This window comes from Pelobates fuscus, chromosome 1 (assembly GCF_036172605.1).
Source record: "Pelobates fuscus isolate aPelFus1 chromosome 1, aPelFus1.pri, whole genome shotgun sequence".
NCBI classification, from domain to species: Eukaryota; Metazoa; Chordata; class Amphibia; order Anura; family Pelobatidae; genus Pelobates; species Pelobates fuscus.
This window is the reverse complement of record NC_086317.1, coordinates 206,640,156-206,656,653: the sequence shown is the minus strand read 5'-3', so window position 1 is coordinate 206,656,653 and position 16,498 is coordinate 206,640,156. Positions and strand designations below refer to the sequence as shown.

Below are 16,498 nucleotides of genomic sequence, written 5' to 3'. Positions count from 1 at the left end.
AGCCCTTTTTCTCCTGAACAAAATTATATATAATAAGTATGGGTGCACTAAATGTGAAAGAGGTGAATTATGTTTGAACAGGTATATAGCTCAAATTCCAGGTTTTGTTTACATTTTGTTTTGATCACAAAGTGTATAATTGCCTTCGTCCTTAAAGGGTTAATTTACATCAACTTTTCCGGATGTCTAATCTAGTGTAATAGGGCTGGTGGCATTTTACAGTTCCACCTTACTTTACCTGTGTATTGATAACCAGCATTACATCACCTGCTGCCACCTTTATGTAAAACTAAGAGTTCACTCTTTCAGTCAGTATTTTCCTCAGATTTCTTTCTCAGCCCTCTCCTGTTTCCACTGCATGGGTTAAAACCAACCTGCCTCTTACTCACACTCCACCTCTTTTTTCACCTTTCAGAATATCATTTTTTTTTACTGAAAAAAAGGGGATGGGTGATATTGTCAGTGGGAGTCAGTAGGAGGGGACAGTCCAACGCCTAGTTAACTCACCTGTGTCAAACAGAGAGGCGTGGAGTGCCAGGGAGTATAAATTCACTGAAATAGACTACTTTTATGACACACAGCACCTGTTTAACAGACAAGATGTTGGTGAAATGCCTTTTACTATACCTTGCTGCAGTAGGTGAGTCTTTAGATTTGTAGCCTGCTGGTTATTGAATACCTTATCTATTATATGCAAAACATATCTATAGTATTGCAGAATAGGTGGGATACATAGTACTCACTTCCACGTAGTGTGATAAAAGGTGAGGTGTGTATATATTCATAAATGCTTATACTGTACAACAGTGCAATACAAGACTAATGTTTGTGGGAATCCTGAATGAAAAGGTAGAAAAATAAAAACTATTTTCAAACATCCAAATATAATGCATTCAGAAAGAGTAAGTCGTACTTGCAAAAAGACACCTAATAATATCAAATTCTGTATAAAGTGCAGTCAAAGGTATGTGATTGCTTGAAAGTTGACAGATTTGGAATGTGCAAATTGTTGTGACAAATTTCAGTTTCTCACGTTAGTTGGACCAATGACGATCTATCTGGTCCATTTATGTTCTTTGCTGACATGGAAAATCCTAATTAATACCACTATAAAGAGTCTTATTAATCCTAAATGAGTAGAACATTCAATTGTCAGAGAATGGAAAATGTAAGCACCCCGGAAAGACACAGCTTGCACTCCACTTGAGCTATGGTTTTAATGTGTTTATGACCTTCCATTTGGCTAGCATACCGCAAGTGTAGACTACACTAGTAGAGTGTAGGATGTATAAAATCTGGCGCCAATTATTGATTAATGATCGTTAGACTCAGGGTTAGATCAGAGATTTATATATTTCTTCCCTTAGTGAATAAATCAAATTAACAATATGTGTGCTAAATGTCATATATGCACATTCGGGGACTACCATTCATCATCACAACCTGTTATATATGATTTTCCGGACTCTGTAGGGGTTAATTATAAAAGTTCTGTGAAATAAATGCAGTGATTTTTTTTTTTTTATAATGTGCATATGCCACTGACTTTAGTTTCCACGGTGATTGCCCCACTATTACAACACTGAACTTCTTTGATATTATCACACTCTGATAAATCTCTGTATGTATGTATGTAATTTCTAACTAATCTTTATTAACTGAGGAACGCTCCCAAGCCTGTAGATTTAGTGCTCCTGAACTAAGTCCGCCTTAAAGTGTGGTCTGTGTGTTCATTTATTGACCAAGAGAAGTCATGATTACTACTTAAAAAAATATTTCTGCATTTAATAGCACTTATAAATATAATAGAGAATAAGTCATGATGTGGTTCACTTATTCATGTAAAAAAAGGGAGTAAATGAATATAGCGGTTAAGAAGAATGGAATCTGTGAGAGTTGCTCTGTATATTGTATCACCTCTATTACTGTATTGTAATTGGTTGTTTTGCATACCAGAGAACAAGTTACCTGCAACATTGTGCATATTTGGGATAGTTGTGGCGGGTCTCTCGTACAGAAGTAGACATGAAAGCGGATGTGTCAGTGCTGAAATCAAATAACTATCTATCTATCAGGAAGTCATTTTCCTGGCACTCTGCTATTTATATCAGAACATTATTTGCTTGTACAGAAGATTCCAGTGTAGATTGATGTGGCAAGATTGTCTTTAGTACAATATAACATATTATGGACTAAACTATGGCTTACCTCGCTTGCTAGTACATTTTCACAATACAATCATATAATCATACATAAATATAGGTTATTATATAATGACTAGCATCTTGCCTATCTAACCTACAATAATAATACATCAAAATGAAATAGAATGCATGGTAAAATATGAAAAATTATTTTTGTCATTATAAAACATGGTGACAAAAGGTGTTTTAATTTTTTTTTCATTTTCCTTGTGTCCGTGTCTAATGTTGGGGGATTTTTTAATTCTTAATTATAACATATTGTTATTTGAGGGGAAATAGCTGCTATTTGGCTTACTTGCTAAAATAAAGATTATGATTGTGGATATTTTGCTGTACAAATCTAATATATGTGGAATTCAATTAGTAAATGCAATATAGAGACATAAAGTAAATATATAAAGGTATGTTGCATAGTATATATGTATATTATAAAATCACTATTGGACTCTAAACTGGGTTAGTTAAAACCAAAATGAAAATGTTTTGAATGCAATAACTAGAAAATGGAACACTTTAGACACGTTAGACTCTGGGTATAGCCGTATACAGTGTTATTGTGGTACAATAATGCATTTCATAAAACATTATAATGCTGAAAAAGTTAATTTAGAAATACACAGTGTTTAGCTGCTGCTTCTAAGTACTTTACGTGTTTTGAACCTACGTGCACTATATAGATAATGGAGATCCGCTAGTTTTTAATATAAGCCTTGTGTTTGATAGACATTTTCTTCCTATTTGTTTTGCCAATTACATTTTATATATTATATATAATATATTCTGAGAAAATGCAGATAGTATAGATTGGAGTAAAGTTTAAACCGGGGGATATCACAGAAACATTTAAATACATATTGGGAATCAACACAGTAAAGGAGGAGACTATATTTAAAAGAAGAAAAACTACCACGACAAGGGGACATAGTCTTAAATTAGAGGGGCAAAGGTTTAAAAATAATACCAGAAAATGTTACTTTATTTTGAGGGTAGTCGATGCATGAAATAACCTCTACCACTTCAGCTGGAAGGCTAACACAGTAATGGAGTTTAAGCATGTGTGGCATAGGCATAAGGCTATCCTAGCTATACGATAAGGCCAGGGACTAATGAAAGTATTGGAAAGAAAAGAAGTATATGAAAGAAAATTGGGCAGACTAGATGGGCCAAACAGCTCTTATCTGCTGTCACATTCTATGTTTCTATAACTAGAAATTGTGTAAGGTGCCTTACTAGTACACTAGTTATGCACACTAAGGGTTCTGTTACCTGTTAAAAATAAGACTTCTACCCATCTATGCATATAGCAACATAGTGACCAGATCAGCAAACCCTGTTCAGTGTTCAGGGGTGTTAAGATGAACCTTTAAAAAATAGAAACTGATATATAACTCATTGGGAAAGGTTCTGCTGAAGGGCCATATCTTCATAAAAGTATGTTTACTTTGTAGCTGGTATAATTGGTTTTAGTTGTAGTCAAGTTGACTGTTCTGTATACACACAGTGTGGAGGGGGGAAGGGGGGGGGGCAGAGGTAGCAGTTAGTTGCATAACGTATATGACTGTACTTTAAATTCCACCAGGTAGGGCAGGGGTTGTGTAATATATAGTGTGAGAATGAACAGTTGAAGGCTTGTAACAGGCTTGAGGTGGTCTGTAGACAGTATAATAACATTTGGTTCTGTTTGAAATTGGTGGGAATTACACTCCCAGGCAGCAGATAATATTTGCACCTACCGTTATTAATTCAGTCCTTCTCCCATATATGATGTGCTGGGCAAAATGCTAGAGAGAAAGAATTTTGCTTCTGCGTCCTTGACACCTTTCCCACCTTCTCTTCAGCATCTTATCAGAGGAGGGATTAAAAATGGCAACTGCTGCAATTATCATCTCCTGCCCAGGATCTTAACTTTCACTAGTCTCAGACAGGCCAGGTGATGCCTCCTCACTTAACAGTATACTATAGAGAATAATGCTCAATTATTAAACACGTATCATAATGATAATTCATGCATGTTTACTCTCCTAGTGACGCAGGTCCTCTCCTTCCCAGATCCACCTTCTTTGGTATCACCAAACGTGCACACGCGGACTAAGAGATGTTCCTGTAGAAACTGGTTGGACAAGGAGTGTATATACTTTTGCCACCTGGATATTATTTGGGTGAACACTGGAGGGTAGGTACAGTAAAATCATGTTTCTATATATTTTTTAAACCGGTTCTATGATCTAATATTTTACAACTTGATAACTGATTATGTGATTGTTAACTGCCTCAGATAATTAAAATAGTAACAATAAATTAATTAAAACTTGACCTAAAACTATTGATCTCAACTTATCATATATCTTTATTTGCAGGCAAACTCTTCCTTATGGTTTAGGAAGCCCACCAAGGCGCAGAAAAAGAACTCTGCCAAGGTGTCATTGTAAGGATGTAGGAGACAAGAACTGTGATATCTTCTGTCATCTTGAACCCAGGTAAACAAATAACTGTCCGTGTTGTTAAAGAAATTTGATTTTTTTTTCTACAAGTTAAAATGTAAAATCTTACAAGGATTATCTTTATGGAAAGTGCCCATAATTTCTTAACTGAGTTTCAAAATGAAAAGGGCATCACATGTATATAATTGACCTCCGATACGCGAATGGACCATGAGCCTCAGAAAAGATAAACACTGACACCAACCTGATTAAGCCTAGCAAACTGCAAACAATAGGGAAGATTTATAACAAAGTTCTACAAAATGATCAATCACCATGTAAAATAATAGAATGTTCTAGTAATTCCACTGGATTCCAATGTGATTGCTCCATGTTTAGAAGTTTTCTCACTATTCTTTTTGCAACATTTTTAGAACTCCTTAAAAAGAAGTTCAAGGTGATGGGTATTTACTCAATATTTTAAATCGTACCAGTAACATCTCTTACGAAAAAGTACATAAAGGTTTTAACTAGTCATATTCTATAAACACAGTGCCATGACATGTAATATTTTAGTCTTCAACTAAATTTATTAATTCTATATGCTAAATTACATAGTTACATAGCTGAAAAGAGACTTGCGTCCATCAAGTTCAGCCTTCCTCACATATGCTTTTGCAGTTGATCCAAAAGAAGGCAAAACACCTAGTCTGAAGCGCTTCCAATTTTGAAACAAACTAGGAAGAAATTCCTTCTTCACCCCAAAATAGCAGTCAGATGTCTCCTTGGATCAAGCAGCTATTACCCCACTAATTAGAAATAATATCCCTGTATTTTATCTTTTTGCAAGTATTTATCCAATTGCAGTTTAAACATCTATATGGACTCTGATAAAACCACCTCTTCAGGCAGAGAATTCCATATCCTTATTGCTCTTACTGTAAAAAAAAAAACAACAACATTTCTTTGCCTTAGATGAAACCTCCTTTCTTCCAGCCTAAATGTGTGACCTCGTGTCCTATGTATAGCCCTGTTTATGAACAGATTTCCAGATAATGGTTTGTACTGACCCTGAATATATTTGTATAATTGTTATCATATCCCCTCTGAAGTGCCATTTTTCCAAACTAAAGAGATTTACATTTTTTAACCTTTCTTCGTAACTAAAAAGCTCCATTCTTTTTATCAAATTTGTAGCTCGTCTGTGCACTTTTTCTAGTGCCATGATATCCTTCTTTAGAACAGGAGCTCAAAATTGCACAGCATATTCAAGGTGTGGTCTTACCAGCGATTTATAAAGAGGCAAAATTATATTTTCATCCCGAGAATTTATGCCCCTATTTATACATGACAAAACCTTACTGGCCTTAGCAACTGCAGATTGACATTGCTTATTGCTGCCTAATTTGTTGTCTATAACAATTCCCAAATCATTCTCGTGTGTGGTTATCCCTAATTCACTACCATTTAGTGTGTAAGTTGCTTGTGCATTCTTAACCCCGAAGTGTATAACTTTGCATTTCTCTACGTTAAATTTCATCTGCCATTTTAGTGCCCAGTCCCCCAATCCCTCTGCAGCAAAGCAATATCCTGCTCACATTTTATTACTTTACAAAGTTTTGTGTCATCTGCAAATACTGATACACGGCTTTCAATGCATATTTCAAGATCATTTATAAATATGTTAAATAGAAGCGGTCCCAAAACAAAACCCTGAGGGACAGCACTTACCACTTTTGTCCAGCCTGAAAATTTACCATTAAAGGACCACTCTAGTGCCAGGAAAGCATACTCGTTTTCCTGGCACTAGAGTGCCCTGAGGGTGCCCCCACCCTCAGGGACCCCCTCCCGCCCGGATCTGGAAAGGGGAAAGGGGTTAAATCTTACCTTTTTCCAGCGCTGGGCGGAGAGCTCTCCTCCTGCTCTCCTCCTCCGATCCGCCTCTTCTCCTCCCCGTCGGCTGAATGCGCACGCGCGGCAAGAGCTGCGCGCGCATTCAGCCGGTCACATAGGAAAGCATTCATAATGCTTTCCTATGGACGCTTGCGTGCTCTCACTGTGATTTTCACAGTGAGAATCACGCAAGCGCCTCTAGTGGCTGTCAGTGAGACAGCCACTAGAGGAAAAAGGGGAAGGCTTAACTAATTGATAAACATAGCAGTTTCTTTAATGACAACCCGTTGTACTCTATCCTTAAGCCAATGTTCTACCCAAGAACAAGAATATTCATCTAGACCAATTTCTTTTAGTTTGAAGACTAACCTATTGTGAGGAACCGTATCAAATGCCTTGGCAAAATCCAAGTAGATCACATCAACTGCAACACCCTGATCTATACTTCTATTTACTACTTCGGAGAATTCAATTAGTTTAGTTTGCATGAACTATGTTTCATAAAACCATGTTGATTATTGCTAATAACAAAGTTCTTCCAAATTAATTCCTGAATATTATCCCTTAATAGCCCTTCAAATATTTTCCCAGTCACAGAAGTTAAGCTCAGAGGTCTATAATTTCCAGGCTGGGATTTTGAACCCTTTTTAATATAGTAACGACATCTGCCATCCTCCAATCCTCCAGTACAATACCAGAAACAAAAGAATCTTGAAAAATTAAATACAGAGATTCACTTATTTCCCCACTTAGCTCCTTATGTACTTGTGGGTGAATAACATCAGGACCCGGAGCTTTATTTACATAAATTTTATTTAACTGCTGTAGTACCTTGTCTTGAGTCATCAAATCACAAGTTATCTGCAAGTTTTTTGCAGCAATCATTTTTATATCTCTTGCCATAGGATCCTCATTAATATATACTGAAGAAAAATAGTTATTTAAGTGTTCTACCTTTTCCTGGTCTTCATTAGCTAACAGACCCATCTCTGTTTCCAGTGTACCTACAGTTTCATATTTTTTTTATTTTTTTTAGAATTGATGTACTTGAAAAATGTTTGGGGGTTGGTTTTGCATTCTTTGGCTATCAATTTCTCATTTTGTAGTTTAGCCACTTTAATTGCCTTGTTGCAAGCATTATTGACTTCCTTATATCTTATATAGGATGCCTCTGATTTGTCCGATTTAAATGCTTTAATTGACGTTTTCTTATTTTTAATCTCTTGTTTTACTTTTCTACTAAGCCACACTGGTCTCAATTTGTTTCTTTTATATTTATTACCCAATGGTACATACTAAGAAATGTACCTTTCTAATATTTGTTTGAATAGTTTCCATTTATCCTCAGTGTTTTTATCACTAAGGAGTTTATGCCAGTTGATATGTTGTAGAGCTGCCCTGATCTTATTGAAATTGGCTTTTTAAAATTATACATTTCAGTATACCACACGTGCGTTTGCTTTTTTGAGTTTACCATTTTCTAGATTGCTTTGACCCTCCCCCCAACTACTAGTTTAAAATCTCATCCAAGCTTCTAGCCATCTTATCCCCCAGCACAGCAGACCCTCTTACATTTAGGTGCAATCCATCACGACTATACAGGTTGTACCCAAGCGCAAAATCGACCTAGTGCCCTAAATATCCAAACCCCTCTTTCCTGCACCAAGACGTCAGCTACGCATTGACCTCTCTAATCTCCCGTTGCCTTTCTGCTGTAGCACGCGGCACAGGTAATATTTCTATAAAATATTACCTTGGAGATCCTTTTCTTTAGCTTACTTCCTAGTTCCCCGAACTCATTCTTTAGGACCTTCCATTTTCCTCTGACTTTGGTACCAATGCGGACCATGACAGCTGGATCATCCCAACAATTAACGAATGCCAAACGATTAAATTATTCTTTCATAAGATTTTAGATAGTGAGATACTGGGAGGGGCTGTGGATGACCCACTCTTTCGGCAACATGCCGGATCCGAGCACCCAGGAAACCGCAAACTGTCCGGTTGAGACAATCAGAGTGGCAGATTACCCTATCTACTCTCTTAATAATAGAGTTCCCTACCACTACAACCTGTCTAGCCTACCTCTCAACCCCACCCGTACTAGAGGGGCTGTTCCCACGGCTGTTAGAAGGAACAGCTTCCTGCAGTACAGTTACTCGTGAGCTGATGCTCCCAACATCTTCACTCAAATGAGCAAATCTGTTAGGCTGCACAAGACCAGGACTAGCTAAACCTTTCCTCTTCCCTACCCCCCTGCTTCCTCACCCCACTGTTACCCACCTATATGCCTGCTCACCAACTGTCTCATCTCCTCCCACTCCACTACCTGCACCCACTAAACTCTGCTCAGTGAGCAGCAGACTCCTCTTAAGATCGTCAATCTCCCTCAGTGTTGTAATTTGCCTCTCCAGATCTCCAATCTGAGTTTCCTGAAAGCCACTCGCTCACACACAACTCAGAGGTATGGACCCTGGACAGAGTTATCCAGGCATGCATACATGCAGCAGGATGTGCACTGAGTAAAGCTCGCAATCTTGCTAGCACTCATCCCCAGTTATCAAAAACACAAGTGAGCAAAACAATATTTACCCTCTTGGTTTAAACTCTTATAGTTTCAACTCCTGTTGTTTCACCTCCTACTTTAAAGAGACTACTTTAAATAGCCTACTTTCAAGCAAACTCCAGTCAAAGCTCAATGAGTCAGTAGTGGGTTTATATTAGAAATACAAATCCCACACAGGTGGAAATTAGCCCCCCCCTCTGCCCCTCCCACCCACCCCTAATTAGCTCAGAAGCAGCAGCGCCCACAAGGAGGGGAATATAGACAGCAAGAGAAAAAAAGAGGGAAAAAGTTAATTAAAAACAGCAAGCAGAAAATATAGATAAAAAAGGGACAAAGTTTAAATAAAAACCGCAAATAAATAAAAATATATATAAGAAAAAGGGAAAATGTTTTTAAATTAAAACAGCAAAGAGAAAAATATAAAGAAAAAGGGACAAAGTTATAAATAAAATCAGCAAAGATGAAAAATATCTATAAAAAAATGGAAAAAAGTTTTAAATAAAAAAAATAAAAAAAATAAACCTGCTTTTTCACTTGGTATTAACTAATACCAACCACAGTCCATCAGTTCTCCAAGAAACTCATGCTGTTTCAACTCCTACTTAAAAGAGACTACTTTAAATAGCCTACTTTCAAGCAAACTCCAGTGAGTAACTCCAGTGAGTAACAATGATTTTGTTAAAAATATCCAGACTTTCAAAAAAATAAAAATAAAATAAAATTACAGTTGTCTGCTTCTCTTCTAAATTATGTCTAGAGCTGACCAAACCAGCTACATATTTGGTTTAATAAAAGCAAACTTGCTAAAGATTTTAAGTCCAAATGCAGTTTTGTGCTTTATAAGGGAATTTCCACCTGGAGTTGATAAATTTGTAAGTGTCAGGTGGGGGCCTCAAGGGCACGCTTAAAGCAGTCTGCACCTAATATTGGTATAGGCAACGCTCCCTCAACAAAGTGAGTCAAACGCAGTGGAGGGGAGATCATTTAATCTCACTGCTGGCTCGAGGAGGGCTCGCTCACAGCTTGAGTTTTAGGCTCAGACAGGGGCCAAATGGGCCCCTCTCTTAGCCCAGGCACTAGACGTCCATCTTGGCTTAGCCAATCATGTTCCATATGTAATCAAACTCTGCTCTATGGTACTTATATAGCGGTGTTTTATGCAAGGGTTTCTAGGATTGATAGTTCAGTTATCAGCGTTCTTGTACAGAAGTCATGACATCATGTTTAGTGTTTTATTTACTTAAAGGGAAACACAGAAGATTTATATAAGACTCATAACAAAGTATACACATCAACACTGTGATCTTACATACATATTGCACCTAACAGGTTTGGGTGCCGAAGTGTTCTTTCAATTATGCAGAATCTACATAGCAAGTGCTTCATTTGTAATATGAGGTCAGGTCTTCATGCTCATAAACACAGGAGAATTCAGTACTGGGAACTCTGACAACACCAGTCTTATCACACACCAAATGCTGCATGGTTAAAGATATACTAGGTAGTGAATCTTATTCTCCATTGAGAGTTGTCCAAATTTATAAAGGTCAGTAAAAGTGTTTTACATTTTCTTTTATTAGGAGCATATAACTGTCACTTTGTGCAGACCCAGTGTTACCTTATTTTTTTAGTAACTATGAATTTGCAAGTTTGATATCTCTCTCTACAATTACTCTATAGAGTTAAAGACGGGGGCATTGTCCAAAGTATTTAATTAGTGACAGTATAAATAATCTTTATTTTACATCCACTGATTCCATTGATTTTTTTTAAAGTACCGTATATACTCGAGTATAAGCCGAGTTTTTAGCACATTTTTTGTGCTAAAAAACCCCAACTCGTCTTATACTCGAGTCAATAGTCTGTATTATGGCAATTTACATTGCCATAATACAGACAGGGGCTGTGGGGGCTGTAAGAGAGTTTACTTACCTCTCCTGCAGCTCCTGTCAGCTCTCTCCTCCTCCGCGCCGTCCGTTCAGCACCTTGGTCAGCTCCCAGTGTAAGTCTCGCGAGAGCCGCGGCTCTCGCGAGACTTACACTGGGAGCTGACAGAGGGAGCTGCACGGACGGCGCGGAGGAGGAGAGAGCTGACAGGAGCTGCAGGAGAGGTAGGGAAGGAGAGCCCCCCTCCCTGCCATGTATCAAGCAGGGAGGGGGGACGAAAAAAAAATAATTAGTAGTAATAAAAAAAAGAAAAATTAAATAATAATACAAAAATAATAAAAAATTAAATTAAATAAATAAAAATAATAAATAATAATAAAAAAATATTAAAATAATAATAACAAAAATTGCCCATCCCCCACCAAGGCTCTGCAACACACACACACACACACACTGCACTCATACACACACACTGCACTCATACACACACACTGCACTCATACACACACACTGCATTCATACGCTCACACACTGCACTCATACACTCACGCTGCATTCATATACACACGCTGCACTCATACACACACGCTGCACTCATACACACACGCTGCACTCATACACACGCTGCACTCATACACTCACACTGCATTCATTATACACACACTGTAAATAAATATTCAATTAATATATTTTTTTTAGGATCTAATTTTATTTAGAAATTTACCAGTAGCTGCTGCATTTCTCACCCTAGTCTTATACTCGAGTCAATACGTGTTCCCAGTTTTTTGGGGTAAAATTAGGGGCCTCGGCTTATATTCGGGTCGGCTTATACTCGAGTATATACGGTAGTCTAGTATTAGTATTAGACATTCCAGATATCCTGGGACAAAAAGTAGCAGAAAACCATGAGTTTACAGTTTGCCATTTGCAAAAGTTTAATACATTCTAAGACCATCTTTAAATTTAGAATTTGAAGTAGAAAAGGAAGGTTTACACAGAGGAGTGGATGTAGAAGTTGATGTTTGGATCATAAAAAGGATGTTTTTCTTGAGAACAATTAACGAATGCCAAACGATTAAATTATTCTTTCATAAGATTTTAGATAGTGAGTCATGGTCTATAAAGTGAGAGGAGAAGATGAGTAGATGAAAGCGGAGAGGAGTTTGGTAGTTGCAGGATAAAGGCACAGCACAAAGTAGCTAGGTTACAGTGTTTCAGGGAATAGAGTACATGGACTGTTGTGCTCTGAGTTTGTTTGCTAGTCCTTTTTTATAAAAAATAAATAAAAAAAATTCTACAGTTCTTGTTTTTTATTTACAAGGATTTATTTCATTCCAAACAAACCTCTAATGGCCAATAAATGCAGTTCACTCTCTTTCACACAAGATTAGTAATCACTTTTATTTCATGCAGCCAACTGCTGAGGTGGAGTCAGACAACTAGGCCCAAAATGCCAGCCAAGTTATTGCCCTAGTAAAACAGACATAATAAAACAATTAAGAGAGAAAAGAAACATAACAAATTCCACAGATTTAACTCATTAAACACAACATGACGAGATATGATTATGGGAAATGTTTTTGTCGGCTGACAACATTAAGATCTATGACCTCTGTATCTTTGAAGGACATACTGAACAAGTGATCCATTAACGTTACAGCTCATACCTGTACTTCTGTTTGTCTTCTTCCTGTACTTATCCAGGCTACAGCTTCAGTAAGTATTATTAAACAATTGGTGTCTTCTTTAGGTCCGTTGTTGCCAATAAACTAGGAACAGTAGAAGAGGAACTTCCAGAAAATCTTTTGCGAAAAGAGGCGAAATCTCAAGCCAAACTCTTGCATATTCTACGGTAAATAAAAAAAATTTCCCCATGTAAGATGCCCATCAGAAACTAAGTAGCTGCTCCCAAAGTACTGGAATTGGACATGTAGATTCCCCTCAATTATCAATTTATTTGTTTTAGAACATGGGTATCTAGTGATGTTGCCTTTGAAATGTCATTATATTTTTGTTAACAAAATCAACACACTTCGCTATAACCTAATTACACTTCAGTATAGACTAACAAATATTATGTAAGCCATTAAGTGTTGATTAGGCTAGTGGACTCACCTCAGGTTTAACTTTTACCTTTCCTCACCTACTTCCTTTACAGACAGGGAAATGGCAGAGCTGCTCAAATTGCCATTATAAAAACTGCAGAGATAAGAGATATAAACAAATTAGAGAATTAATATATTTAGCAGCTTAGCTTAAGAAGAAGATTGTCACTTTGTTAAATACACAAGACACGATCAGGTTTATGTTCAGAATCAGAAACTGTGCTATTACCATAGGAATTACCATATCAGAAGAGAACAGTCACAATACTCAGTTTAATAATGTATCTGCTTTCACTTTTACAGTGATGTTGTAGCATACAATGTGAAATTTTCTCACTTCCGACGCAATGCCTCCAGTTTCTCTTCTGTGCTGCCTTGGAACTCTGTATCTTGGAAGAGGAAGAGATAACAGCTCATGGCAATTGTGGTGATGGCAAAAGAAAAGTCTTGAACATAGTGGGGCTCCCACAGAACTGGAGACACATGACATGGCGTGTCTCTCACTTGTGAAGAAAATCTAGTCTTTGAACAAAGACTCATTATGGCTGTTCAGCAACTTTTGTGAAGAGTAACGCATTAGACATTCGAGAGCATAGAACACCTAGATGGAGAGTGGTATGAGCATTTGTTCTCTTTGAAAAAAAGGTGAAGATGGACAATAAAGCAGATGATATGTTGCAATGGTCAATATCTTCAATGGAAGCATTACAGAGTGATGCATTTTAAATTGCATCAAATTGCAAGAAAGGATTGACATTGGTAACATTTGGGGTGGGTGCTTGAATGATTCTACTAGGTTGTCAATGATTGTTTTTTCCCAGACGAATTTGGGGATCCCTTATTTAGACTTCAGTGCTGCTGAAGAACATCCTTCCATTGTTTACCTTTTGACTGATAGAAATTGGTCTTTCAAGCCACTGTATACTTACTTGTAAGGTAAATTTAGCAAATCAGTGTGCAACAGAAATTGAAAGATAACTATTTAGTTACAACAATGACTTATGGAACTCACTCACCTAAAGCTATTAGGTTCAAAGGAAGACTATATAACTCTGTATTTGGATAATTGGTATTCATCCTTTGCTTCATTCACCAATATTAATCCAAGAGAACAGGAGAATGTGATGAATTGACTGGTATCAAAGCTGAATATACCATTACAGGATACTGTTTGCTCCTGATGTTGTTTAATTAGCAAACAATATTACTAACCTAAATAAGTTTATTATGTTGTTTATCATGTGCAGTGGACTGATCAGTGTTTGTGAGTACACTATTGATCGTAAATGAGTGGTCAGCTAGCTGGTGTGAAGACTAAATTGTTATTGGCAAGCTGGTTATTGAGTGAGATCTAGGTCCCATGTACTTCTAGGTCTTGACTGAACTGGGAAGAATAGGAATGTAAAAAGGTCCAGCATGTTGTAATTACTGGCCATTAAGATAATCAGAGTTAAATAAATAAAACCTGCAGATTGGGAATTGTAGTTAACAGCTGTAGCGCATATCATGTCATCAGACATACGCTAGGCCAGATCCAGGGTACCAAGTATCAGGATAATTGAAGGAAAAGATTGTAGAAAAAAAAAGAAGAAATACATTTTTTAAATCCTAGGAATGGTGAAACCGTGAAAATAATTAGGTGGTTTGGAGGGTTGCTCTCTAACATTTCCTTTAGTTACCAAATAATACTGTTTACCTGTCTTCTGCAGGCCTACAATAACACTGTGCCAATTTTAACCTATGTTAACTTATTGTTCATACAGGTATTATTTCAAAATAATAATATAAAAAACCCAATATATGGTGCACCTAACCTGAATTTAACTTGTATGACCTCACACACTAAATAATGTGGTATGCACTAAATTACTAATATTAAATGTAGAAAAATGTTGTATATTATAGTGTCGGCACAATTAAACAGAGTGCAGCTGCAATGAGCTGCGCTTGGTCTTGTGCTAAACACAGCTCCCAGCAGCTCTCAATATACTAGGAACTGAGTGATGTCACTACTAGAGTGAGCCAGGAGAGAGCTGTGTTTAGAACTATCCAGCTTCGTGCAGCTCCCTCGTGCTTTCCCGGGCCCTCATAGGATATTGAAAGTAAAAGCTAGGAGTTGCAGTATGGGGCAGATACTGGAAGAAATAAAGAGTCCTGGTACTGGAAGGTTTTTTTTTTATGTTGATGCACATTGCCTTTTGCCTGCACATTCTGCTCAGCTGATACAGCTATTCAAAAATGTAAAGGGAAAATACTATAACTGCAGACAAGATGTTTATACTGGCATGGATGGAATGCAGAAAGGAACATGGATGCAGTGGCGAAACTAGACATTTTTTTCATCCGGGGCAGAGGCTCAGTTGAGCTCCCCTTATTTTTCCTTTCCAGTGCAGGCAGGCAGTGTACGCTGGGATCAGTGAGATTCCTGCAAGCACCTGCCCACCATTGCTACTGACTGTCACAGTGGCTTCTAAATAGATTGTGTTGTGTGCAAGGGAGGTTACTAGTGGGCTTTGTGTGTTGTGTTGTGTTGTGGTGAGGTTGTGTTTTATATGTGAGAGTTAATTGTCTATGATGATCACTATTTTCAGGGGGTAACTATAGGGTGATATGGAGGGTGACACTGGCAGTGTAAGAGTTTTGAGTGTGACCAGGTTTGGGGGTATGTGTGACAGGCTGAGGGTTAGTGGGGTGAAAATGAGAGATGAGTGGTGGGTGAATTTAAAAGGGTTTGTGACAGGCTGAGGTGAGTGACTGTGGCAGGGTGTCATGTCCCCCCTCGCCTCCATACAGCATGGCCGCATCCGATCGCTGCGGTCACGCTGTTAAAATAATAAAAAAACTTACCTAAGGCAAGTCAGCTTGCCATTTAGCACCATCATGGAGTGATCCCCGACCGGTGCGGCGTTCTAATGAATGCTGGCCGCAGTGGTCCCACTAAACAATAGAGCTCCGCCTCCGTCCTCAACAAAGATGGGCCGATGTGCGTGTGACATCATGCAAACGACGAGCACACGTGTTTTGGGATTAAAGATTATGTACAACCAATCATAGTCTTAGGAGGGTTATTTAAACTCAAAATAGCATTTGGTCAGTGCCCTGTCGTGGTTTTCACTAGTTGGTTAACAGAGAGTGTGTATTTTGACTTTCCTGTATTTCTGGTATCCATTACCCCTTCCACCTGAAACAAATGGGTAGTTAATGCAATGTTAAACACAAATACACACACCAGGCAAGCCATAAGACTTGCTTTTACCACATAAATCTCACTTTAACTGTGCTCTCACTACTGCAGGGGATTCTGGGTAGGCAGAAATGTGGTTCTTTGTCAAGCTCATGTGCATACACCCACTCAGAATCCATTGCAGCAGTGAGAGCACTGTTAAAGTTAAATTTCTGTGGTAAACGCAAGTCCTACGGCTT

General features: G+C 37.8%; 1 protein-coding gene across 1 annotated transcript; it reads left to right on the top strand.

Annotated features, from left to right (window-relative positions):
• The first annotated feature begins 596 nt into the window (after positions 1-596).
• On the top strand, positions 597-14,888 carry EDN2 (endothelin 2). The gene is made up of 5 exons (XM_063444454.1): positions 597-640; positions 4,254-4,377; positions 4,562-4,681; positions 12,721-12,822; positions 13,379-14,888. Exons 1-5 carry the CDS (start codon positions 601-603, stop codon positions 13,482-13,484), a joined length of 492 nt encoding a protein of 163 aa, XP_063300524.1. The 5' UTR covers positions 597-600; the 3' UTR covers positions 13,485-14,888.
• Positions 14,889-16,498: the final 1,610 nt, after the last annotated feature.